The 26,496-nt window shown below is 40.4% G+C and overlaps 1 protein-coding gene across 4 annotated transcripts in view; it reads right to left on the bottom strand.

The window, feature by feature from the left end:
* The window catches only part of MET (MET proto-oncogene, receptor tyrosine kinase), a 92,452-nt gene that overhangs the window by 62,408 nt on the left and 3,548 nt on the right, over positions 1 to 26,496 (bottom strand). For all 4 annotated transcript variants that reach the window (XM_032998783.2, XM_042793124.1, XM_042793123.1 and 1 more), the window contains exon 2: positions 8,770 to 9,984. In XM_032998783.2, the coding sequence (XP_032854674.2) occupies positions 8,770 to 9,969 (1,200 nt within the window). In that variant the 5' untranslated portion in view covers positions 9,970 to 9,984. The remainder of the gene's footprint in view (positions 1 to 8,769; positions 9,985 to 26,496) is intronic.

The following is a 26,496-nucleotide window of genomic DNA, read 5'->3' as shown; positions in this document are numbered from 1 at the left end:
TTATTGGCACCAATATTACATTACATTCATATTCTCCCATTTCACTTCCTTTATCAGATATTATCAATTAAGAGATTGGGTCTTTTGTATTGAACTATTGCACATACTTGTATTGATAGGGTCAGTAAGTTCTCAAAAAGAGGCATCCCAAATGGATGAGTCAGCTATTATTTGCAGTAGGGACTGCACGGAAACCAGGCTAGAATAGTCTGCTGGGGATACAGTGTGTACCCTACCTGCTGCTCTCACAGCACAGAAAGACGGCTAATTTCCATGTTGATGTGGCAGTGATAGGTACTAAGTATGCTGAATTTCTCTTTCTTCTTCAAGCCCTATTTTGTCATACAACTAATTAACAGAAATCACTCAGAAATATCATAAAAGTATTTAAAAACATGGTATTAAAAAATGCTATGTGCTTTGCAAAACAGATTTCTGTACGGTAGCACCAGACATCATTACCAAGAACTTCTTGTAATCCTAAGGAAAGGAAAAACTACTAATAAATTGAACAGTTCAATTTTGCCAGTGGACACAAATTTATCTGCTAACCAATTCTCATAGAAGTGGATTCATCGTGCTTTTGGTTTCTTCTCGAACAACGAAAGATACCTTAAGGGTGTAGGTACTGTGAATTCAGTCTGGCATTCACAGAGAACTGAATATGCCTGGGGCAGGGGACCAGGTTCTCCTGTTTCTAAGAACTTCTGCTGAGGCAGCAAAGCTTTACTCAAAAAGGTAAGAGCTTTTTCCTCTTTTTGTTTAAACAAAGAATTGTTTTCCTCTTCCTCCTTCCTCCTCTTCCCAATATTCCTCATGTTCTTGAAAGCAATTCAAAGATTTTTTTTAATAAAATACATAAGTATGCTCACTTTCTCAGAATATACTTTTCAAATCTCAGTTGTGAAGTAGGAAACTGGAAGAAAAAGCAAGTAACTGGAAACAGTCCTTTAAGATGGAAACAGTCAAGCAATCCTAACTACGCAGTGGCCACTACTATGTGTTGCTACTGCCTCAAGATGGTCTGAGTTACACAGGAAACCAACCCTTCAAAATATTACTTGTTGCAAAATAAAGAACAATTTAGAGGGAATTACTGAAGCATTAATTATCTTTAAAGTACACTTTCAATTTCAAGGACTTGACCTAGAACTCACTGAAGTCCATGGAAAGATTATACACATTTTCATGACCCCCCCATAGAAAGAGAAATTTTCTAAAGAACTCCAATGATGTAAAATTTTACACAGTATCATCCCACTAACTGTTAATACTTGTTGCTTTGATCTATTTCACTACTAAAATGAGAGAGGGGAAGTAAGTACTGATGTTCCACTTAAGGTAATAGGTAAAAAGACATTTATATTAAATGTAATTAGTTAATACAAATTAAGATGACTACATGTTCTATTGTCAAGATCATTCAAAGAGTTATTTGCTTTTGTCATTGAACAGTACTGCATTAGTTCTCATAATCTGGTTAGTGCATTAGCACTAAGTAAATCCTATTGATTCAGCAGATAAAATGGACCTAAGTAATCTTTGTATTTTGCTGATTTCCCTTATATTAATTTAACATTTAACTCAGTATACAGATTATCAAATGAGAGGTGTTGACTAATTACACATTTTGAAGAAATAAAATAATGCATCAGAGATGTTGTGTTGATAAAAGCAGTTTTGCCATACATTTGCAGTGTACATCAGGTGTGTTTTTCATAGAAGTCCTTATTTACATGGAAGCTGTGATGAAATAGAAAAGCTGTGAACTCCAAGTAGACCAGTTATCCTAATATAATGCTGAGCGTGGAGACTCTTGTTCCAAGATAACATTGCACAACAACTGCATGTCTAGCCAAAACAGTGGTGCAAGAGATGTGTGGGATAGAAAGGAGTCCAGAAAGTAGGAGAAAATCATGCAATTTGCCCTAATTTCCACAGGCTATGTATAAAAACAGGGTAACATCTGCCTTAAGAAACTGAAGCTGTCATTATCACTTCCCTCAAGATCATTCCTCTAACATTTCACTGTTTTCACCCACTTCATGGACAGAGCAAGTGATATTTCTTTGTGACCTACACTTGCTTTCTGAACCATTTATGCCATGGTTCTTCTTCTGTAGCAGTACTTTTTTTTTTTAAGTGTGGGATTTAACTATGGTTTTACTTGTATGTTTGGAAATGAGGAGTAAATCCACTCTGACGCAAAAGCTGTCTGAGATCAGAAACCCACATGCCACCTAGAAAGTTACAGTAACACAACACTCTCCTGGATAATAACTACCTACTGTTGCTTTAGTGAGCAATAATGATGGCAATATGTGGTCCTGAGTCAGAACAAGTAGAGTAAGTAGAGAAACTGCTGAGGTAAGTTTGGTGCTGAGTGAGCTGAAAGGGAGATGTCTGCTTTGTCAGGATTTATGTGTCTCTCCACTGTTTGGCAGCAGAACCTGAGGAAAATTCATTGCTTACTTAGATGTCTCAACTACCTACCAAAGCTAGGTGGGATGAATCCAGGACTTAGATGTGCATGCCGTGCACTGCAGAATCAGCTTCTCTTTCTCTGGAACATGGACTTGTTTATAAAGATATACAAGCAGATCTTTCAGGAGGGGCTGACATGGTCCCATCGCAGAACAATCATCAGCAGACTAGACAGGAACTTAACCCCGGGCGAAGGAGCCTTAGAATTTGGTCTGAACCCAGGAAAAGAGGCTTAGATCTGAATATTACACATCTCTAGTGAGTGTCCTTAATGTCACACACCTGCTAGTCTACAATTTGGACATCTCTTCTCGTGTGACTCTTAAGAGTTTTCAAATTTGCAAGGTTAAATAGGATAAGAAAATTCTTCTTTGTCCAGTTCTAGACTTTAGTTATTTAAGGGCCTTCAGAAACTCTGAGACATAAAAGCCACATCACCAGATATCCATGTTAAAAAAATAAAAATTACTTTCTGCCTGAAATGATTTCTGTGCAATTCCAGAGAAAAGCAGCATAGTCACTCTTGTGCACTAATAACCAATAGGGAACCCTGTCTTCAGTGGAAGAATTTGATTAAAAGTCTGGAAATGGAACATTATTAGTAACTCTGGCTGATAAAGCAGTGCCCTTTGCAGAAAATGGTAGTTTAACGGATACCACTTTTTCACAGAGAAATCCAGCTTTCATCAAGAAGATGATGAAACACCAAGCAGCAGCACTGGAAAGCAGAGACAGGACCCTAATGAGACATCAGGAGAAGGAAAAAACGTAGTTTTTGCAGTACTTGGGGACTAACAGGTCAGCTCCCAGACTCCATAGCTCCTGGGGCTCAGAAGAGTCTCCAAAAATACCCACCACTCATGGTGGTGCAGTACTTTCCAAAGAAACTCCCCAACATTTTTCCTTGCCTCGCCGTTTTCTTGGGAACTCCCTTGTGATGGTGTCCATGTGGATAATCTCAGGGACAGAACAGACCTTACCTCTATAGATATGTGTCTGCCGAATCTGTTCCAGACTGGGATAAGCATACCTATACCCACACCTGTGCTCATATGATACACCCCCCCCCCCACTCCACCCATATCTCTACCTGTACCTGTACCCATGGCCATGCCTTCCTCACACGCAGCTTAACGGAGTTCTGATTCTTCCTGCAATCCCTTACACCATGCTATTTGCTCCAGTCAGGTCTTGCATGGCTAGGTGGGTAGATGACCATGCACCTAATGGTGGAGGGGAGCTGGCTGGTGAGCACACCCTGACTTGCACTCCACTCTACAGGGCACAACAAGGACCCCTGCGGTACCACCCGGGCTTTCAGAAGACAGGCAGTGGGCGCAGAACAGGAACATGGATGCAGCCTGTCACCTTACTACTACGGTTTAAGCCTATTTTAAAGGGTGTCAGTGCACACTGCCCATCACCCAGTCCCTCTTCATTTATTCTTCTGAGACATCAGAACCCCACTGAGAAGCTTGCATAAAATCTGTATGGATGGGAACAGGCTTTGTGCCAGGCAGAGTGCTGTATGCCATTTGATACAGCATTTCCAGAGAAATAAATGACTGAACCAATCTGATGGATTCTGGTGCCTGACTTTCAGTGAAAATGTTCAGGCACATTCTACTCACAAATAAAAAACATTTCCTCCATGCTGTGAGATTGTCTAAATAAGCCACATCAACCCATCCTAATCAGAGAGATGTGGTTATTTTTAAACCTGCCAAAAAATTTTAAGCCAAGTGGTGTGGGATATTATGGTTACAGGGCCTCAAAAAGACTTATTTGTCTCTGCTTATTTTATTAAATATTCCTAGACATACCCTTAGGATGACAGATCAATAAGTGCCTTTGTGGTTTCCTGATAGAAGACAGCAATTATTTTCTTCCATTACAATATAAGCATAACCCAATTTTACTCATCTATCATGTGTGTAATGGTAATAAAGAAGCATCACCATATGTTTATTTTAGTGTCACTTTATCTTTTGCTTTGGTGATCTTCTGTTTTCATTTCACATTCTTCTAACTGTTTGTGCCTTTCATTTGACAATTGTGACCAGTTTGTCTTGTTTTAGGACACCTGTTGGGAACATGGTGGCCTGTCTGTGGTTTCTCTTTTCCTGTAAGGTGAATGGCACATTTTAGGCTTTCACCTGAACTTACTTGTACAAGAAACAAAGCCATAGTATCTTTACATAGCTGACTTTGGATTTCATTTTTAGAGGTGCTTTACCGTGGACATCAATAGCGATTGAAGTTAGGTATCAAGAGACAATTGGGCTCACAAATATTTAGCACATAAGAGACGCAGAAAGGCTAAACAAAGCTCATAAGATCATCATTTAACCAATGACAATTGAAATGTATAGTTGAGATTGTCAAGGCTAAACTCAACACCTCTTCCTCACTTGGGGAATTACATTTAATCCATGATAGAGGTGCACACTACTGGACTATGTCTGCAAATGAAGTAAGCAGCATTTGTCTCCTCATCTAAGTACTCCTCTGCTTTGAGGAGTACTAGACCAGGGCTGATAGTGACTAACTGTGACCAAATAAACTCTGCCAGAAGCCTACATCCAGTTTTCTCTTCATCGTGGGCAAGGAGATTCCTGAACAGTGATTCAAAACTCTCCACAGCAGCTACCTCTCAGATATCTTTGTCCTGACTCGGGCAATAAAACCCCTTTATTACGACTCCAAATTTTTCTTTTAATTCAAAGCCAGTTCTGTTTCCTGCTTGCTGTCATTGAAGTGACAGCCAGCTCTTCACTGAAGGAAATTATTAGGAAGTGCTAACTGGTCACAGCTCCACTGAAGTACATCTGATATCAATCAGATGCACCATCGGATTCACTTTCCCTAACCCTGACTTCAGTGAGCCCGGGCTTTGGCTTAATATATGTTTCACTTAAACACAACTGGAAATGTTTTATTTTGATTTTATAAAGTTTTGCATGAGCACTGGAATAAGTGAAGCACAGTTGTGTCTGGATTTATATCTTATGGTTGGTTGACTTTGCTTCCAACTAAGCTGTGACAGAAACTTTTCCCATGGGTGAGGAATACCTGCTTTGGTCTCTGTCAGTCCTTCTAATGTTTATAAAGGGGCTCCTTAAACTTCATCAGTTTCCCATAGCCTAAGCATACAGTGGATCTGTCTCTGGATTCACATCTTTAATATTTCTTATTGTTGAGGTTGTCAGGACAACTAACAGAAAGACAGGCATACAATAGCATGACCACATAAACTTAATTCCTCTATGAAACAAAGCTAAATACTAACAAATTTTGTCAATAACATCAAGATGAGTTGAAGTATTTTTTTTTAAATGCTTAGAATCTGAGAAGAATGAGTTGAGGAAGTGATTTGGATGCTTTATTCTGGTTTATTTTGGTCTAATTCTACTTTTAACAGCCTCAGACTAAACAGTCCTGAGGGACAGCCACTTAAAAAGATGGACTACCTGAAGTCCAACAAAATTATGTACAATTGTCTTGTGGGACTTTTTTTGATAACATGAAATGGCCTTCATCAATCAGACTCTAACTGTAAATTATCAGATAGCACTCCCTTGCAAACATTGCTAAGGCTCATTTTTCTTTTTAATGTTGAAGTTAGTGGTATACCATATTCACTGCTGTACTGCTTTCACTGTCCTATGACTTAATCTCACAGTGGTCAGCGCCTTTCACTTGCATCAGTGGTCTGTGGTTTCATTTTCTTAACATCAGAGAGAAAGATCATCTTGGCTACACTACAAAAAGCAAGTTTTACATTTTGCCAAAATAAACTGTGACAAACGTTCACAGTTTATAAAAGCTTTCTTTTAAGTTGAAGGTGACTTACAAAAGGGGAAAAATGGGTTATGCCCTTATGTATGTTTTTGTAATGTATAAAAAAGGCCCTAAGAAGAGTTGAGGGGTTTGGGACTCTATTTTTGTTATTATTTTATCTCCAGCAAAATCAAGGAAGACCAGATTTGACATTCTTGACACAAGCATGAGAAATAATGTACTTTCCTTCTTCTGCCTGCTCCTTCCCTTCCTTCACCTTCCAACCTTGCAGGTCATTTTTACCCATCTGAGAAAAACAGGTGTACAAAGGATGCTTGGCAAATTCTTACCAAACTTTTTGGCCAATTGAAACCTGAAAAAGCTCACAGGACACATTTTATTGGAGCCTTAATGAGTCCTCTGGAATAAAGCAAAGGAAATGAAATGGCAAAGCTCAACAGTCTTGATATTTCCATGTTAAGTAAACAATCAGGACAAAAATTTCTGATTGCCTTTATGCCATTTAAAGAAACCACAAGAAATCACAGTAACATTTTTCCCTTTATCAATTTAGCGTAGCAGAAATCAGAGTTCTGATGACATTTCTTGAAAATGGGCAACTATAATAAACCGTCTGCAGTGTAAGACATTCAGTTCTGATATGCAAAGCAGCAGCAGACTCTGGAAAAGCTTTTGAAACAGGAAAGTAGTTCCCAGCATGTGAAAAGTGGCAAATTATTCTGTCAATATTTTAATGGTATACTTTGCTATGAAAAGATCACCTTATGAAACGGGTGTATAGGCAAGTACAGAATGAGATATGTTAAAGGTCACAAGCTTTAAAGACAGTCACTCACAAATAAAATACCCCAGGAGTAAGGAAAAAAAGTACTTTCAGAGAAGAACAATATTCGTTGTTAAAAATGAACTGAAAAATTTAAAAAAAAAAAAAAAAAGATATAAGACCTGAAATGAAAAATTAGGACAGCGATTGCACAGTGAAGAAATCTAAGAAGTTACTGTGCTGAATGTTTGCTAACTTGCTTTTAGTCCCTGAAAACTGCCTTTCCCCCCCCAAAAAAGGGAATGAAATGCTATGTCTGTTGTGGTTGCTGTATCAGCATGTGGCAGCAATGCTTATATCTGTGTTGAACACCTGGAGCCTGTGATAAGCAGTCATCCCCCGAGCATCGAGGCTGTTGTGATGATGCTCAGACTGGGATGGACCCCAGCTCTGAGCACATCCCCGCTACTGGGGAGAAGCCACAGCAGCTCTGTAACGGATGCTTCACCCCAGGCCACCCCATCTCACCCCTGGCAGGGACAAGCAGCCCTTCTCTTTCATGCAAGAGGCTCCCACCTCCAACCAGGACGTGTGCCAGCACCCCATCCTGATACTCTGTGCTGAGGAGGATTCTGGTGGTATTGGGGTGACAAAGGTTTGTGGTTCCCACCCTCACCCCGAGCCATCCCAACAATGGGACATGACAGATCCCATCCATCTCCAAATGCAGGTTGAGCTGTTTCTCTGTCCTGACACAGGCCTCGTCTTGGTCTGCGAGGCTGAGCAGAGCCCTGTCGTAACAGCTCCGGCACTGCCCTCTGGCAAAGGACAACATGCCACCTCAGAGCTCCAATTTTCTTGTGTTTGAGAAAAAAAGGATCCCCAGGGAGGACATTTAAGGCCCTGCTGCGTAAGCAGGTACAATTCAAAGCTCTAATGTTTAATGTTTCAAAATAAATGTTAAAAGTACCCGATTCCCAGATTCTATACTTTCTTTACAAGAGCTGACACTGGCGCAGGCACTGGACAGAAGGGAAGAAATATATTCTGTACTTCCTTCACTCCCAGTATTTCAGATGGTCGGAGAGCAGCAGCCACCCGAACACACAGTGTACAGAGAGGCAACCCTCCCATCCGAGACTACTGGTATCCTCATTCAGATACACTTTTCACAGACACTTCTTTCATTAAGAAAACTGACTTCAGTAGGACCGTTTCTGTATCAGGCATGAGTAACCGTATTACAATCTGGCTCTTCATAGCAGTTCCAAACCAGCTCTTTTATTTTTTCTAAGGAGGGCAGTGATTCAGCATTAACATAGTTTAAAATATGAGTGATATTTTCAGGGACTTCTCAGTGCACACAGATACGAATGTTAATGAATACTTTTCTGAAATATTAAGAGATAACTGCCTAAATGTTCCATTTATCTGCATCACAGTCTCTCAAGAAAAACAATTATTTACAAATTAAAAAAAAAAAAGTTTTTTTTTCCCCAGTTCCATTAATACTTTTTTAGCACCATAAGGACCTCAGTAATTTTCATTTTCAATTTACAGGAACTAATCCTTACAGAGATGAATCATCAGCAATGCTAAGTAACCTGAAATGATCAGGGACTTACATTTTGTAACTGCAACTGAAGGGATGGCTACCTGGCAATGGAACAGGCAAGAAGAGAACAAAAGTCCCAAAATGTAACAAATTAATTGTCACTTACCCTGTTCAAGCAGTATTTGCTCTCTTTCCCGTAAAAGTGCTGGAGACACTTCATGTTCTGCTTGTCGACAATCTTGTTGAAGAACTCATTGATGGTTCTCACGGAAACGGCGCAGACAGCAGATCTGTTGGTTGGTTCGGAAGAGTCTGGTTTGCTTTGTGCAAAAACACCGTAGAGTACATCATCATTCAATCCAAGGCCCATTTCATGGGCTAGAAATGCACCTGGCTTGCTTACGTAGGCAGCTTGCAAAATGTTGAACACCTCCTTTCGGATGGACCTCTTTCTCCGCTTTTCAGTAAAAATACACTCAAGAGGCATTTCCATGTAAGAACGCATCTCTGAGTCTAAAGTGCAAAAGCGGATAATTCTAGTGTGAAAAGCTTGTGAGTCGAGAGATTCTCTCTGGACAGTCAGAAAATAGACAAAGTGATCATTTTCAAAGGCATGGACATACTTAATGGGATACGAGTCGCGGAACTGAGGGAGGATATCTATGTAAGACTGATCTGTGAGAAATTCAAAACCATCCTGTGTCTCTTTTAACCTTCTAACTGATATTGAATGCAGCACATGAGGAGGTTGAAATGTGGATGTCACAGTATTTCCAACAAAGAAGTTGACAAACCTGTCCTTTTCAGTCACCAAAACTTTGGTTCCTAAAGTGCTTACAACACAGTCAGGACAATTATCTGCTTCTCCATCCACCCGGGGTGAATACATGCAGTGCACCTCGCTTTCAAGGTCAGCAGGCTTGTCGGGGTGAATGATGTGACGGTGGCAGATGCCTCCGGACACACTACCACAGCTGATGAGCTGATCATCATAATAAGTTTCTATGAGCAGTGCCATGTTGACATTATCCTTCCATATGCTGTTAGATAAATTGGCTTTATCTCTGCAGTCTTCGCATGGCGTACAGTCAGGGTTCTCCAAAATGGGCCCAGTCTTGAACACAGAAATGTTCTGAAGAGTTTCATTTAGTACATAAATCTTGTTGACTGCTCCAATATAAACATGATGCTTGTATAAAACTACATTCTGAATTAGTGTTTCTGCAATGAAGTTAGGAAGATCATATTTTACACTCAAATTCATCTCTGATTTTTTAGCTGCTTCTTTGCAATGTCCATGGATCCTCTGCAGCAAGGCAAACAGCAATACGATAAACCCAGAAGGATATGCAGTAAAAGGCTTCATTGTCAAAGATTTAATCTGTCAAAATATATTTAAAGGAAAGAGTGGTTATATTTCATGTACTAAAAGATCAGTTTATCAGTGAATGGAAATTCATTTCTAGGCTGCATGTATTAGCTGTTTAAGAAGTGTTGTAATCTTGCTTAATGTCATTAATAGTCTTGTGCTAGAAACTGCTATGATAACTGTTCTTTGTGGGTACCCATTTCACTGCTTTTAGAACTGTTCACAGAAGGATTTTCTTATAGTGAATTTTGCAAGATCCCTCGCTGTGTTGTATAGCAGCAGAAGAGAGGTGACTACTTTCACATTGGCATTAAACCCGCCGACTGATACGGTTTAGAACAAGACAGTGCACGGGTAGCAAATCTACTCAGGACACAACTGCACACAAAGCAGTTGTAGCACTTCAGTGTGTGGATATAAGATATTTGGCAAGTTCCTCAAGGGGCTGAGCTGATTCTTAGCACAGCTGCTCAAAAATGAGAAATAGAAAAGACACGAAATAATGTGAAGATTTGAGCTGGAACTGGGCTTCTCTTTTATTCTGTTGACATTTTTTATTAACCGAGGAAGAGACTTTTCTCTACCAAACCAAAGGAAGAAACCCCTCTTTCTCTCTCTCCCTCCAGTTCCCCCAAACCACTGTCTTTCACAAGGACAAGGTTTGGAAAAAAGAATGTGTTTCGTTTTTTTTTTTTTTTTCCAGCCAGCTCTATTTCTTGGAATAATCATTTTCCCTAGTGTTGACAAGGTTTTGTAATATATTGTTAGAATATTTTATGCATCATGTGGTGTCCTGCATGTGCAAGTTTTATTTTAGGCCTTGTACCACAGCAGTAAGTCACTCTGGTGAACCTTTACAAGATACAGGCATATCACTGTATTGTAAACAAAGGGGTATCAAAAGGGGTATCAAGTGACCTACAGCCATTAACTGATGAAATCAAACAACCTAGCATATTTTTTCTTCTCTCCACACAATTGTTTGATGTGGCTTGAAAAACCAAAGGCAGATGACTAGTGTGATATTTCACCCCCTCAGAAGAACAATTAAATGACCTGTGGTTATGAGCGTTTCAGTGCAGTGTCCACATTATGCCCTGTCACACCAGACATTTTCTGTTAATGTCATGACACAGTTGTTAAGCCTAATTTAGCTTCTCCATGGAGAAAGCAATTATGCATTCTAACAGCAATATGATCACATACTTCAGGAAAATACTTACAGTTAGCTATACTCAAGCAATTGTTGCTAATCAAGAAATGCTTATGACCACTGAAAGGATTTAGAATAGACAACCTTGAAAATGATAAGCTAATAATAGGAATCAGTACTAACTTTCTATTTCATTAAGACTTTAAGCAAAATGAAAAGATGACTATAGACCAGACGTGTTTCAGCTGTGTAAAAATTCAGTGTTTTCACTAGATTGGTTAAAACAATCCATCAATAATTCTCCTGCCCTGTGATATTTTATTTCAGCGTCCACAGAACTCTTCCTGTGGTTTACCCCATTAATTACACAAAACAATAGGTTTTGGAAACAAAGAATTGTCCTTCCTTCCTGTTATCTGATAAGAATCATGATTGAGAGCTGGGGTTAAAAATCAGGAACACAGGCTATTTGCAGGTATTAGCTGGTAAGAACAAGTCACACTTCTGGCATTGAGAAATTAAGATCTTCCTTCAAATCAACATTTTCTGATATTAATTAGTGATAACAGAATCCTGGAAACAAATCAAACACTGATTTAGCTTTAAAAGAAAAAGAAAAGAAAAATGCAAGAATATGGCTATAATTAGAAAATAGCCCCAGCACACGGAGCACTGACTTCTGTATAGTATGGGGCAGGAAACAGTCTTCTCATCCTCTGAAACTTCTTTCTGTTGCAGGTTTTTTCCTGGTCGGTGCTGGGATGAAACCAAGAGCTTTCATAGTTTGTTTGAAACACCCAGAAGTCACACCCGATCCAAAAACAACTGTGTTCACGTCCTTGCCTCGCCACCACCAAGCAAAGGTCCCCGCAGTGGGAGGAGTGGGAGCCTGGTCTGACTGTCTGCCTCCTTTCAGCCTGCACTTCCATGCAAGAAACTGCTAAAACTGATACGTTCCTGCAGATTCATTTCTGACGAGTCAACATGTTCTGACAAACACTAGATTAAGCAGAAAATTCCAAAAGTGCTCTATTTCTGACACAACGCTGAGGTAGGTATATTGTTTACTGCAACGAGTTTAAACCCACATAACAGAGGTGGCACTGCAGTGGAGAGAGAAAACAATAGGTGGGACAATAGTTAGATAAGGATGGGGCTGATCAACCACCAACACAGGGAAAGGATGCAAGGTTATTTGACAGGCACCTACTTTATTGCAGTATAGTCTGTGCTATGCTCTCATTTTAATATGGTTCCCAAATAGATTTCCCACATAGTATGCCCCTCAGTCTTCAGTTTACAATCCTTCCCGTTCTTCCAGTGCCCAAAAAAGAGGAACCCTAGCTGTCCAACAGTTAATACCAGTGTGCACTGCAGAGGGATTTAGAGCCATAAATACTGTCTGACTTATTCTTTCCCTCAAACCACATCTGGGGATGTGAGGCCAGTATCCTCGGATAGGCTACTCTGCCTACACCCTGTGATACAGCACTGGTTTGAATCTGTGCTTTGGAGACAGAAAGTTCCTCTTTTGACTCCTTTAGCAAGTGAGATCAGAACCAAAAAGCTTAACAGCAAGAGTAAGGGCGGGATTCGGTGTAATGCAAAGGATGTCAGGAATAACAGGTACTGTATTTCACCACTACAGGAAGGAAAATATGAGCAATAAATGAAAACCAAGTCTTCTTTGCTCTCATATTTGAGCTCCATCATTGTGCTTTTGAAGTGTTTCCAGCACCCTCCCAGACAGTAATCTGCTGATTCCTACCTATGGGAAGCTCAGGCTCAGATTTATGGGCAGCTCTAGGGAAGATGGTTCCCCACAATGCATGTCTCCAGCACACAATGAATCTTTCCTCAAGGTGCCTGAAATCAGAAGGCATGTGCTCTACTATGAGACATTTATAGCTTAGGGAGGACATAGGAGTTATGTGAAGAGTACAATGTGCAACTCCTTTTTTTAGGTATTTGTTTTTTCACCGTCCTCACATCATATAAACTCTGCTGTTCCTCAGTGAAACTCCCGTGACATTTGGTCCTTCCTTCTTTCTGCATTTGACCCAGGGCCTTTCTATATTCCACTGCTCCAACCTGCAGCACAGAGCTGCTTTTTTGTAACCTCCAGACCAGATCATTGCAAGCACATACCACCTGAATACAACCTGAAGTAGAAGAGAAGCTTTGGAGAATTAAAAATTCCGTTCCACCTCTCTTCAAAGGTCCAATAGTCCCAGTTCTCCTTAGCACATACTCAAATGTAACTTCAGTTGAACTTAAGCACTTAAAGAGTTTTGCTGAATTAGAACCAAAATACTTAGGCTATAGATACACTTTTTGAGTACAGGTCAAAGAACTAGCTGCTGTCTATCACTTGCAGAAGGAAAACAAGTAATCCCTTTGTTTCTCTACTCAGTTTGAATGATGGATGCTGTTCATTCTTTTGTGACCTTCCTGTGACTTGTGTGTCAGCGTGTCTTTCATGTGTCTACAGAAGACTTGTAAGCTTTGGCCTGTGATAACTATCAGCAAGCAATAGCTGTGGATGGATTATTCCTTTTGTAAAAGATATTTTCAAAGCCTGTGTCATGATGTGCTCATTTTTCCATCCCTCAGCAGACAGTAGCTTGTATAACTGATGAGAAAATGGATTTTGGTCAATTGTTGCAAGTGGCTAGTAATGATGTGTCATATTAGTATGCTTGGCAACCTCAAGTGCTATGGCTAATGCTTCCCACCAGACTTGGTCTTGAGTGTTTGTGTACCATTAATGGCTTCCCAATGGTGATCTTCTTCCTGCAAGTTTAATTCTCCCTAATTATGGCCTGGGTGATAATTTGTAAATATCTCTTCTTCACACTGTTTCCCACTGTATTGACAAGTCAGGTCTGGCCTTATTATGGAATAATATTCAAGCTGTCACATGCAAGGAAGTCAGAAAACACAGTCGGGCTTGTTCTCCTAGCCCTCATTTCAACAACTTGGGCCCCATTTAACTCCGATCACAAAGCACTCCATGGATCTGCACAAGCTAAGACAACACATCGTCATGAAAGCATTTTGTAGGTTCTTTGGTGCGTCTCATTTTTCCTTGTTTTATTAAAGAAAAGGAAATCTCAGGGTCCTGTGTATCCCACGTAGAGCATGTTTGTAAAAGAACACATTTAGTCCTCAGATAGGTCCTTTCAAGTTGGGTAACAGCAGAGCCATGTTAATTCATATTTCAAAAACTCTATTGTCAGCAAATGGTAGTCTTGTCCCCTCTTTAAGGAAGCATTTGATAGTATAGTTTTATATTTTTTCCAGTGGGATAGTACATCTTGTTACTTTGGGCTCTGACAGGCTTGTGGTGGCAAATTTGTATAGGATAACCCTAGTGATGACTGGTCCTGAGAGTTCAGTTCGCTTGATATCTATAGACAGAAACCTGTGCCAGTTCAGGACCTGATTCCCTGTGAATCGGAGGCACTGCCATGGAGACTGCAGCATGATTTAATAGGACAGGGCAAATGAGAGGGGGAGATGATAACTGCTCCATCCATCCGACTTTAATCTGTTGTCGCAAATCTGTCACAGCACTGGCATCAGCTTCAACAGACTAAGCCCACAGCGGATATGCCTTCATCAGACTTTTCAATTAACCAATTACATCTGTAGACAAGATTGGTTATATGCAAAACACTTACTGAGGTTAATCTATTTTCTATGTCCACAGATTAAAAATGTTCTCTATATCAGACTTTCTAACCTGAATTAGCTACCCTGAGTTAAAATAACATAGAGAACAAGGAAATTTGAGAGAGTAAGTCAGCAAGAAACATACAGATGATCCCTGAGTTGAATTCAAGGCTAATCCAAGTTAAAATCCATGTTCCGTTGTCTTCAGCACTATTTCAACTCTATCTTACGTTACTCATCCTGATTAGGGTGGGAACGTAATTTTCCTACAGTGTGGTATGTACACTAACATGATGCATTTTCCCAGTGCATAGAGTCACAGGACTTAGTAGCAGTGATTTAGGTCATAAATTACCTCATAACAGAGCTGGGAGGTTTCTATGGTACTTCAAGAGGTGTGTGGGCATGCAGACAGCTGATGGTGAAGAACTGGTGGGCAGGGCACAGCCTAGGCAGTTGTTGGAAGATCCACCATTAACTAAATCCTCTACATATCCAGTGCAGTCACGTGTGTCAGAAGAATTTGTTTTCATTAGCATGTTCAACTGATCTGTATGCCTTTTCTTACAAGTCAAACACAAAACCAGAATCTAAATTCGCCCTGCATAAAATATACTCTTTAATATACATGGTCCATTAGTGGGTCTAATATACCATTGTAATTCACAGCAGCTATCAATAGAAGCATTTTTGTTGTCTGCCAGGTTTATTTTTAACAGGCATTAAAACACAAGAATACTAATCTATCCTTTGCAGTAGAGAAAATGTTATTCTTATACTCATTTAGCTTTTTTTTTTTTTTATGCTGTCCTGCAGTGCAATAAAGTATAGAGTGTTTTCTTTGAAACACGCTTCAGATCTGAACATCCTAAAGCCAACTCATGGCTCGAGTCTGTAGCACAACTGTATTTAATATTTTTTTGTTGTGATGAGCTACAATGGCACTACAGGTTCTTTCTAATGAACCTCAGCAAACACTCACTGATACATTACAAATGAGTGGAACACATCAAGAGCCATATGCTGCTCAAAAAGACTAATTTAAAAGGTGGCATACAGCATTTGTTGGGATTCAGAGAAATTTCTCATGTGAGGAAGTGGTACTCATTCTAAGAGCTGAGGAATCAATTCCACAAAGAACAGGAACTAGAAAATAAGCTCAAAATATACAAAGAATAATTGAAAAACAGGGAGGAAATACCCACAATAAGGTAGATCCTTCGTTGTTTGTTCATGATTATATTTCCAGATGGATTTGGATCTTTAAATACAGGAGGGCAACTTTCCACACTTAGATGCATGAGGATTAGAGGTTTGTTTTTTTTTTTTTTTTTTAATTATTATATTGTTTAGCGATAGAAGGAAAATAGAAAGTAAACTTTAAACAATACAACACTATTGATCTGCTCCATTCATCTGAAATGCAAGTCAACAATTGTGGAGCTGCAGTAAGAAAATACCTGTGATGCTACTGTGGCTCTTTACCACCACATTGGTAGCAAAATAAATCCAGTTCTAGCACAGACTTAAGCTCAGTATCTGCAGCAAATAATTCAGCCTGGCAACTGACATGTGAACATCTTATTCAGTCCAAGTATTCAGTCCAAGTAGAAAAGGAGCTCTGCGTGGGGTAGAATAACATTATGCTTGCTAGTGTGTTGTAATGTTGGTCTTCTATTTCAGGTGAGTCAATACGGAGGTATTTGTGTTTCACTCCCAATTTTTCATGTGTTTGGACAGACTAATTCATCTCAATGTATTTTCACTGCATATGCAAAGAAAAGATGTTTACTGACTCTAACCAGTTGAGATAAATGCAGATATGTGCCCTGGTTCATTGAGGAAATCATACAAACTCAGGTAAAGATGCAAGTCCTTTTTCTTGTGATAAAAACACCTTGTAGTAGGAGAAAGCAGTTTTCTTGTACTTCTGAGTTGATCCTGTTGATCAACTTTTTGCCTGAGTCTGAGCGTTTTGCGGTTGTCTGTACAGAACGGGGACAGTGTAATTTCCTTGGAATGTAGTTCCTCCTTTTGTAAAGAGCCAAGCTGGCAAACCTGGCTACAAGCACAGTTTTAGTTCAATTCCCTTAACTACTCTTAGCATTTACTTAGATTTTCTACTTTTTAACTACTGTCAGCACTTAGATTTTTCTACTTTATGCTTTATGGTTATAGCATCTATCTACCTGAATTCTTGTATTGAAATGCAGAGCAGATTTTGGAAGCCTTTCCTGTCTTGTAAAGCTAACAGCCTTCCATACTGTGCTAATTAAAGGAATGGCATGGGTCATAAAATGAAAAAGATTAAAAGGCAGATAGCCATGAGTAACCAAGACAGCATACAGATTTGATCTAACTGTTCTAGCAGCAATTATGAATGATCTTGATGCAGGGCATTTCCTGCAGTTTAATTGTCATTTGGTGCTAATGGTTCTTAGGAGTCCCTGAGACAATAACTATTCATAGACAAACATTAATCTCTTTAAAAAAAAAAAAGAAAAAAAGAAAAGCTCATACATCAATCGAAAGTGATGATAAAGTATATTATATGAGGACTGTACCAGAGGATCTATATGCACACCAAATATCGTGTTTCCTTTTGACATCATAGTAAATATAATACATGTAGGAATAGCAGCAACTAAACCCCAACAAGTCCCTGAATTTCTCCAAGGTGTGGTACAAATACCTAGCCTATCAAACAAAAGAAATTGTGCTGCCTCTGTTCTTTTCTCTGAAAGATCTGGCAGGACAATGTCAGGCAGCAGCTTTTCTGCTCTGCGAGCGCACATAAAGCATGCCGCTGGGTGCCATGACTTCACCTTTACTAGTCAATGTGTCTCCAAGAGCCACAAGGCAAATTAGTGACAAAACCTAGGGTCAAGGATTTCCAATAGGTTGCTGACACCTTGCTTGATATATAGCTCGTCAAGCCGAGATGTCATGGTCAAACTTTGTGCAGGGTCCCAGCGAGATCGGCACATCCGTAGGAGTGAGCTGGGCCCCTGGATTTGGAGAGCTCGCCCAAGGGCTGGAAGGAGACCGTCACCTCTCCTTGGGGTGGCTTATCCAGGTAAAGGAGAAACTGGGAAAAAGCTCTGCGTGTGGCTGGCACTGCACAGAGGCCTTTAGGTTGCTTCCAAGCCCCCTCCTTGCACCTAGGAGCTTTTGTGAGGCTGCTGAACCGGTCTGGCCTGGCACAGCCTGTTGGGCTGATACTGTGATTTGTCCACATGTATTATATTGAGTGCTGGAAAGCAGAATGCACTCCTTCCATGCCCAAGCTGGCTCCACAAGCAGTATAACCATGATCGTGTAATGTGTTTCAGATAACTAGACCCACCGAACACAAACTGTCTCTGTGCAAAACTAACTTGGTGGTCTTTGCCGCAAGTAAAAATGTGGTGCAAACCCTCAGAACAGCTACAAATAAAACTGAATTGGCTGCGTTTGTAAACCAGCTAGTGAAAGTAATGAAGTCCATATTTATGCTTTAGCTTAGCAGAACACATCCTTTATCTGATACCAAAGTTAATAACCTGATGGTCTACTTAGCTTCATAGCAGCTTTTTGATAATCAGACAGGAGCAATGTCAAGGATAGCATTCATTTCCCGCCTGTGTTTGGTTAGGAGGTTACGACCTTTTCTTTTTAATGCTGACCTTGCTTTTGTCACTGCAAGTTTATGTTATTGCAATGCACTTTAACTGATGCCCTACTTTCACTCAGTTTAGAAACTGAGTTAATGATGGCTCATTGGCATGACTGCTGCCTTGCTGTGAACCTGTGATTCATGATCTGCTTCCAAGGACTTTACAGTATTGGTGTTCATAAATCCCGAAATGGCCTGGGACCAGCCTATCTGACATCCTGGCTCTCACCAGAGGCAACAGTGTCACAGCTGCAATCAGTAGAGTGGCTGATCTGGAGCAGACTCAGCTTCTGTTTTTTGGCAGATGTCCCTCAGTGAGGGTCCGTCAGCCACAGCTTTTATTCTGAAATATTGTGCTGACCTTCAGAAGATGCCAAAAAGCTCAATAGTTTGAAGAAGGTGTTCAGCAATGGCTGAATGATCTGTGTTTTTTCATGCTAATGGGGTCTTTTTTTTTTTTTTTTTTTTCCCTGAATGGATTTTCCAGCTGGTTCATTTACCTTCTTTCAGCCTGTCCCCTCCCCTCATTTTGGGGAGACCTGGGAGCTTAAATATGCAACCTCTGCTCTCAGGGGTTCTCAAGACCTGGTACCAGGCTTTGGACTTGTTCAGACCCTGGAATGTCTCCTTTGGAAATGTGGAGCCAGATTCAAGGAGTTTGTGACATAAGCAAAGAGGCTGTTTCCAAACTTCAGAGAGTATTTACCTTTCTCATGGGAGTGACATGAGGAGAAATCAGCTCATTCTTAGCAAACACCTCCAATCCGTGAAGGGTCTAGTGCCAGTGTTTACAACAGGCACAGCACAGCAAGGCTGAGCTGTACGACGGTGCCTGCCATAAAGGGGCTGATTGAAAATTGTGGTCTTCATCGCCGCATGAACAGGTTGGCCAAACGTCTAAATCTGGGACTAGGACTTAGCTCTGCCCCTCTCTGCCACCTGCCCTCCCCTGGGTGCAGGCAGCCCCGGCCCGTGCCCTCCCAATCTTCTGCAGTGAGAGATCCAGCATCCCACCCCGACGGCCCGTCCCAGTGGGAAGATGCAGACAGGGGAAGGCGTGAATGGGATCCCCCCAAGCAAAGCGGTCCTCACGCTTCCGAGCTGAGTGGGCTGGGAGGAAGAGAGGGGATTGAGTGTGGGACTGGAGGCCGCCTGTCAGCAGCAGGACCTGTCTGCGGTGCCCGGCTCCATCCTGTCTGGGGACTGCAAACGCGCTGAGCTGGGAGCTGTAACCCAGCCAGGACCCAGGGCCCCTTACTGCTCCACGTGATTTCTTCTCCTGCGGAGCTGAAGCTCAGGTGAGATCCAGGGAATATTCAGCACAAAGTGCAGACACTGGTTAATCTAAGCACCTGAGAGCTTTGTGGCCAGCGAGCGTTGGCTTTCGTGATCCCCTTCTTGGATTTATGCCCTGAACTCACTCTAAACCCCATTTTAGATGCCGAAGTAGCCTCTCTGGATCTTACCCATAATTTTAAGCTTGGTCTGCTTGTCCAAAAGGAAAATAAAATGGCAGTGGTAAAATTGGAAACGTCAGCTAATGTATGTTTTTAATTTAGGACTTTATTTTACAACAATTGCTCCTGAGCGTGAGATTTTGTTAAGTGGCTGATACGACTGAATTCAATACTTCGAGCACTGAACAAAAGACAGTCATTTAACAAAAACATCTTCTTTTACAACCCTGCTCCTACATAAAATATTCAAATCACATTGTATTGCTTATTAGCACCACGTATGTCATGTTCAGATAAAAAGCTGGACTACTTTTGTGATTAATAATTACTCACTTGAGCAATTTAACTTTAAACAAGATACAGCTGTTGGTGGTGATGATGGGACAGGTCTAAACTCTTACACACCTGGGCTTTCACATGAAAGTCTGGTTTTGGACCTAAGGTTTGTCAGGATAAGTTACATTCCTTTGCTGTGAAGCTGCCACCTTTTCTAAGACCGGACTCCACAGTCTTTATGCAAACAATATTCTTATTGATTCCTGTGATAGTTGAGCTGACTAAGGACTAGAAAACGGGGTGCTTAAAACAGCCTGAAAGGCAAAAGATCTGTTGACATGACAGAATCTCAATATTACCTCATTTAAAATGAGCAATAGATGATATAGGATAAATACTGAGATGTAGAAGGCATAACTTAACAGGGATGATAGGTGCTGAAGAGTAAATCTTTAAAAATCTTATATATTGTTAATGAAGATAATCATTACTCTTTAAAGAAAGACTGAATTACACTGCATTTTCAAGTAACTAGCTAATGGACACAGGCATTATCTTTTCGTATGTCTTTGAAATACCTATAAACCATGCCTAGTCAAATATTTGACTGATGGGCTTTTACCCCTATTAATAGCATATGATGGAGGTCTCAGTAAATAACCTACCTTCAGATTTGCCTTTTGCAGAAGGGAAAGGCGTACTTTCTTATCCTTTAGCCACCTCTTATTGCTCCTTGCTGCTTCCTGAAAGGCTTTTTGTACTGTGAAAACAATTCACTGGTTGTTACCTTATTTTCGTGCCCCGCAGGGATTTTGGGTGCACACTCTCCTCAGATAAGCAGGAAGCCCTCCTGCTGCAGTCAGGGGAACTTTGTAAGCCATGTGTGCTTATCTGCAGGCAGAGGTTGGCCCAGCTTGTGTTTAGCTTACGAGAGAAGTGTGGTATTATTTGCATAAAAGGAGTTATTTCAAAGCATGTTATATGAAAACCTCTCAATTTGAAAACAAACAAACAAAAAAACCCACGTAGCAATTTTCAGGAAGCAGCAAAGATGTCTCTGAGCTCTCCCCCAGCTGATTTTATCATGGCAGCTTACATCTGAAGAAGAATAAGCACATACTTATTTTTGTAAATGTGTTTTCAGAATGAAAGAAAACTCCAGAGAACTGGAAAATAGTCCTGCTGACTGATAATGACCCTGCACAGTGTTTTGCCTTCTTAGTCCTGCAGGAAAAACATGGGATTCAATTCTGCAATTAGAAGGCCGTTAATGATTTTTGTGATTTCATGCATTCTGAGTTGACTTTACCTACCTCCTGTCTGGCTCTCATTTCTCCCAACTTCTATTAGCACACCCTACATTCAGAGCTCCTCCTCTCATGTGGCCTGCCATAGTTATCCAGGAAAAAAAGATAACTGTTGTTGGTCAGGTCTTTCTGAACATAACCAGGAGAGGGAGGGAATCATCCCCTTCTCACAAATGGACATGCCTTACAATCCATCTCTTTTGTATACATAAGGCTGGGATAAGGACAAAAATCCAATGGAATTTGATACAAAGAATAGTAACTGAATTCTACGGAAGATAGAATGTAATGAGGTTTTAACATCTTGCTGTCTGAAGCACAAACAGAATTGATTTAAGTTTCACAGGAAAGTTCAAAAATTTATAGTAAGGTTCCTATGCTGGGTAGATTCAGTAGGATTTTCCCATTGTGGCAATCTGACTGACGAGCCAAGGTGGAGACCTGGCAAGATCTGGAGAATGTCACAGAAGAGGGCATCCCATGACAAGGAGCTATTTAACCCTCTGAGAAAGCAAAAGGACACAGTGAAATGTTGCCATCGCACCATGTTCTCTGGTGATTCGTATGCAAGGACAGCGTTTGCAATACCAGGGAAACCAGACATTTGGGAATTTCACATTCTGATTACAATATACTTAATAAACACTGAATACTAGGAAATGAAGAAGACAAAGCAAAGCATGGAAATAAAGCCATAGCACAAGTGCGGGTCCTCTACCCGTTCTCAGCACTTGCATAGTTTCCACTGAAGGTGATGGGATGTACTTGTACCCAGACACCCTGCGTTTAACTAAAGGCACTGACATGCTGGCTGGGGGAACACCCCCATTTACTGTTTGGAACCGTTGCAAACACAAACAAGGATAAAACTCATTATCATGCAGCATTCTGTGCTTGAACACGTACAGGAGGGCAAGAGCAAAGCGGATGCCAAAGTTTTCCTTCATCAGAAGGGTTAAACAACAGTTAAGATAAAGTTTTCAATCACCTACTGTGGGCTAAATTGCATCTTCAAACACACCAACATTTTCCAGTTAGTTGAATGGATGGTAAACACATTTTTCAGGGTGAAATTTGGATTATATTCTCTGATACAGAAGTGCTTAATCACATACGGAGTTCCACATTATCTCACTGCTTCACTGGAGTCCAATACCAATTGCATTTTACCTACTCTTTAAAGCATTATTAATACTGCAATTGTATTTTTTTTTTTTTTACTGCAGCTTTGCATGGTTGTAAGAATGATATCAAATACCGAGTATTAACAAGAAACATTTTTCTCCAGGAAAAATATTGGCCTCTAATCCAAAGAGCAAAAGCAATAAACCTAAAGCATTTAAGCAAAGGCTTTGCAGGACAATAATAGATAACATTTAAAATTAGTACCTACTTTCTAGAAGTAGACAGGAAAACTGAATATAACTCCAGTAATATATTTAACATTTTCAATGACATTAGGAGAGAGGAATTAATCAACTTTTGACATGAATTCAACTACCAACACCTTTCATTGCCTTCAGCAAAGCTCCCTCTCTCTGCTTTATCCTTCTTTCTCAGATGTAACTAACAGAATCTGGTATTTTTGGATGAGAAGGCACTTGTCATGAAGACATATGAAAATTGTATAATAATACCCATAACAGATATGGGGATATATAATAACAGATAAAAGGATATATAATTCCCATAACAGAAATCCTAATACAATTTTGGCTGTTTAACAGTCTTCGAGATAGATAGAAACCCAAGCTTCAGTTACTCCAGCATGTATCTGAAGACAGATGAAGCTTGTGCAGCTATTTCAGTTTTACAGAGCAAAACATGTTCTCTTCTAGTCATGCATTTGGGAATTTTCTCAAAGGCTAGGGTTATTTGTAAACCTGCTACCTTTATCCTCATAGGATCATCCATGGTGGAGATGAGGGGGGGAAAGGAAAACCCAATGTCTTAATAATTATCTCTAATGGTCCTGAAATTTTGGTGATTTAGGTTGGGCCAACCAATCCAAAATGCATTCTTATTCACGATAAAGCTAAAGACAAATCAATAAAAACCCCATGTATGTCTCTAGGCATTTACATGGCACAGTAGACCTCTACCAAGCTTGAAACCATGCTAGCTAGAACAGTTTCAATATGGAAAAAACAAAGTAAATGAAAGGTGAGGTTTAGCATCCAGCTCAAACTAAAAAATAATCAAAGAAACAAAGTAAAGATTATCTCCTAAAATAAGAGGAAAATAAGTAAGTTTGAAATTCTAACTGTAGCTGGTAATTGTTTTCATCTGCTCATTAGACATGCACAGAAAGGATTTCTGTCTCCACAAAATTTAGACAAAAATAAATAGTTCCTGCAGGACTTATCAATTTGTACAAATATTAAAGAGGAAAATTTCACGCAGAAAAAGACACTTCAATCTTCTATTAAAGTTGAAGGAGGAGAAATCCGTTTTGCAAATACTGTGAGAACACACACAGAGGCAGAGCTAAACCCAGTGTCCACGAAGAGTCAGTGGCAAAAAACTCCCAGGAACAACCATGAGGCCACAGTCTCACTCACGGTTCCTACCAGGCAAGCAGCACAACCACAAAACGAGGGCTAAAAGGCAAGTTGCTCAACACCCGCATGTGTTGTGGGTCCAAGCTGCTGGTGGGTGATAGAGGGACTGGAATTCAGCTGAGGGCAATGTTCTGCCAGATGTGGGCAGGGGCAGCAGCTGGCACAGCTGGGGCTGAGCGCGGACATCCCTCACCAGGGCCATGTGGCTCTCAGCCCTCACAAACACTTGGTGTAATCAGTCCATTAGTCCAGGTTTCTTCCAGTCCCAGACAGTTGTTTAAAATGAGCATCATTTGAAGCAAACCAGAAACCTTAATGCTGTACTTAATAACTAACTATAACTTTGCTGCCTAAATTCAGGGTGGTCCAGCCTCGTTACTGTTATAGGCAAAATGACTTTTTGAGTTTCGCAACACCAACTCTCGCCTCTGGAGGGGGTTCAGCTGTGGCACACAGGGTGCAGAGGCACGCTACAAGGTCACAAGCCTAGGCACCCCAGATACCAAGAGGTAGAAGTATTACATACGTTATACGTGCTTGATTTTTTTTGTCACCTGCCCACATCTACACAGCTGAAAGCCCTTCAGGTACTGCGTGCAATCCTCCTGCAGTTGGGCTTTCGCCTGGAGGCCACCTGCTGGGCTACTCTTTGCTCTATAAAGAGAATCAGAAGATTTTACAAGACTCTCTTCAGTCGCAACCAAAGCTATGATTCTAGCCATTTCATAAAATAAATCATACATTTGGCAAATTTCATATCCTTATGCTGAAAGAACATCTGCCTAAAGCCAAAAACTTCCTGTGTGGGAAGTGAACAACTTACATTGTACAAAATTGTCAATAAAAATTAATTACTTACTGCCTAAATCTAGCTGTCTTTATAACTGTGCCGCCTCAATTAACTGAGCCTGCTTGTAGAAGTGTAACTGAGAGGCCCCTATGCTTCATCATCAATGCCAAAGCCATGCTATTTTGAAAATAAAAGACCTGTATCCTGTCCAAAAAATAAACTCTGGAGGTGACTTGCCATGATGCCATTTTGGATTACAAAAAAAAAAAAAAAAATACTCAGCCAACACACAGGGGAAGGCTTAATTCCAGCAAACACACACATAAACAGGAAATGTCTCTCCAGTCAGAAGGTATTTTTCCTTCGTACAATGGGGTTCAAAGATGTGTCATCATATAGTTTAAAAGAATTGCTAAGGAACCTTACCATTTCCAATAGCTTAGGAATAGAGTCAGCTTCCACAGTCGAAAGCCTGTCTAAACTTGCATGGGAAGCACACAAACACTAACAAATATATGCTGGCTTAGGCCAGCACAGAGTTTTTAATCAATAAGCATGTCAAGCTGGGGGACAGGGAGGGGAGGGAATCAATTTTCAGAAGGCAAATGGTAACAACTGTGTATTTAATCAAATTGCAGCTGCAATCCCTTACTATTCTCAATATTTTTGAAAGAAAGTAGCTCCATAGCAAAGAATGAATTTCAATAAATGTCACGTATTTAGTTATATTGCTGATTTTTTAAATTTATCAAGCTAGGTCACTGATCCTTTGCAGAAATGATACCCATACATGTCAAAAAGATTCTGATACTGTTTAGTTGGATAAACGTCAAAATGAAGGAGCTATGGTGGAGGAAAACAACTTATATAGAAATTGTTATTTCTCTGTGACTACAGGAAAAAAGATATGCCAATGTGACCCTTCAAAGAGAGGTTAAAGCTGCAATGTACGCAACAAAATGGATAGCTATCAAATACCATGGCGATGGCCACGGTGTGAACACTTGAGTAAAATGAAAATCTTCTGAGAGCATTCGGCAATTTTCCTTTCGCATGCATTGACAACCAGATTCATCACGAATTCAAACAAGATCCCTTCTGATGCCTTCCATACAAAAGGACAATTACACGTTCGTTGTCTTGGGACAAGCAGAAGAGGTTATCATAGAGCTGTAGGATGCACAAAAAAAAGCACTTTTTTAAAGTATTTTGTGCTTATTAAACTCCTCAGCATTACAGAAACTCTTCTGTTATTGACACCTGCTTGAAAAATTAAATCTTCTGAGGCATTTGCCTCCCCAGAGACTGGTGCGCTGAAGGGAGAGGCGGAGGAGAGGGGTTTCAGGGCATCCACCACCTCCCTGTTTGCACCACGTGCACCCTGCGCCTGGGTTATCCACACAGCCTCTCCTTAAAATATGAGTGTTGTAAAGCACTTGAAATTTGAGGGTTATAAACCCCTCAAATTCTTTATCTCCACTTCTGTTTTTCACTCTGATATTTGGTGTACTCAATCACAATTAATTCAAGGAAGGTCCATCTAAGCCAAGGGAACTCAGTCACCATCCAGCAACATCAAGTGACTGAAAAAGGTCACAGCATGACTAAAAAGTCTCAGAACAGATTTAAAAAAAAATACGGCAATCTACT

This window comes from Tyto alba, unplaced genomic scaffold (assembly GCF_018691265.1).
Source record: "Tyto alba isolate M040663 unplaced genomic scaffold, T.alba_DEE_v4.0 Super-Scaffold_2, whole genome shotgun sequence".
NCBI lineage: Eukaryota > Metazoa > Chordata > Aves > Strigiformes > Tytonidae > Tyto > Tyto alba.
Note: the sequence above shows the minus strand (reverse complement) of the source record. Positions and strands in the feature narration are given on the sequence as shown.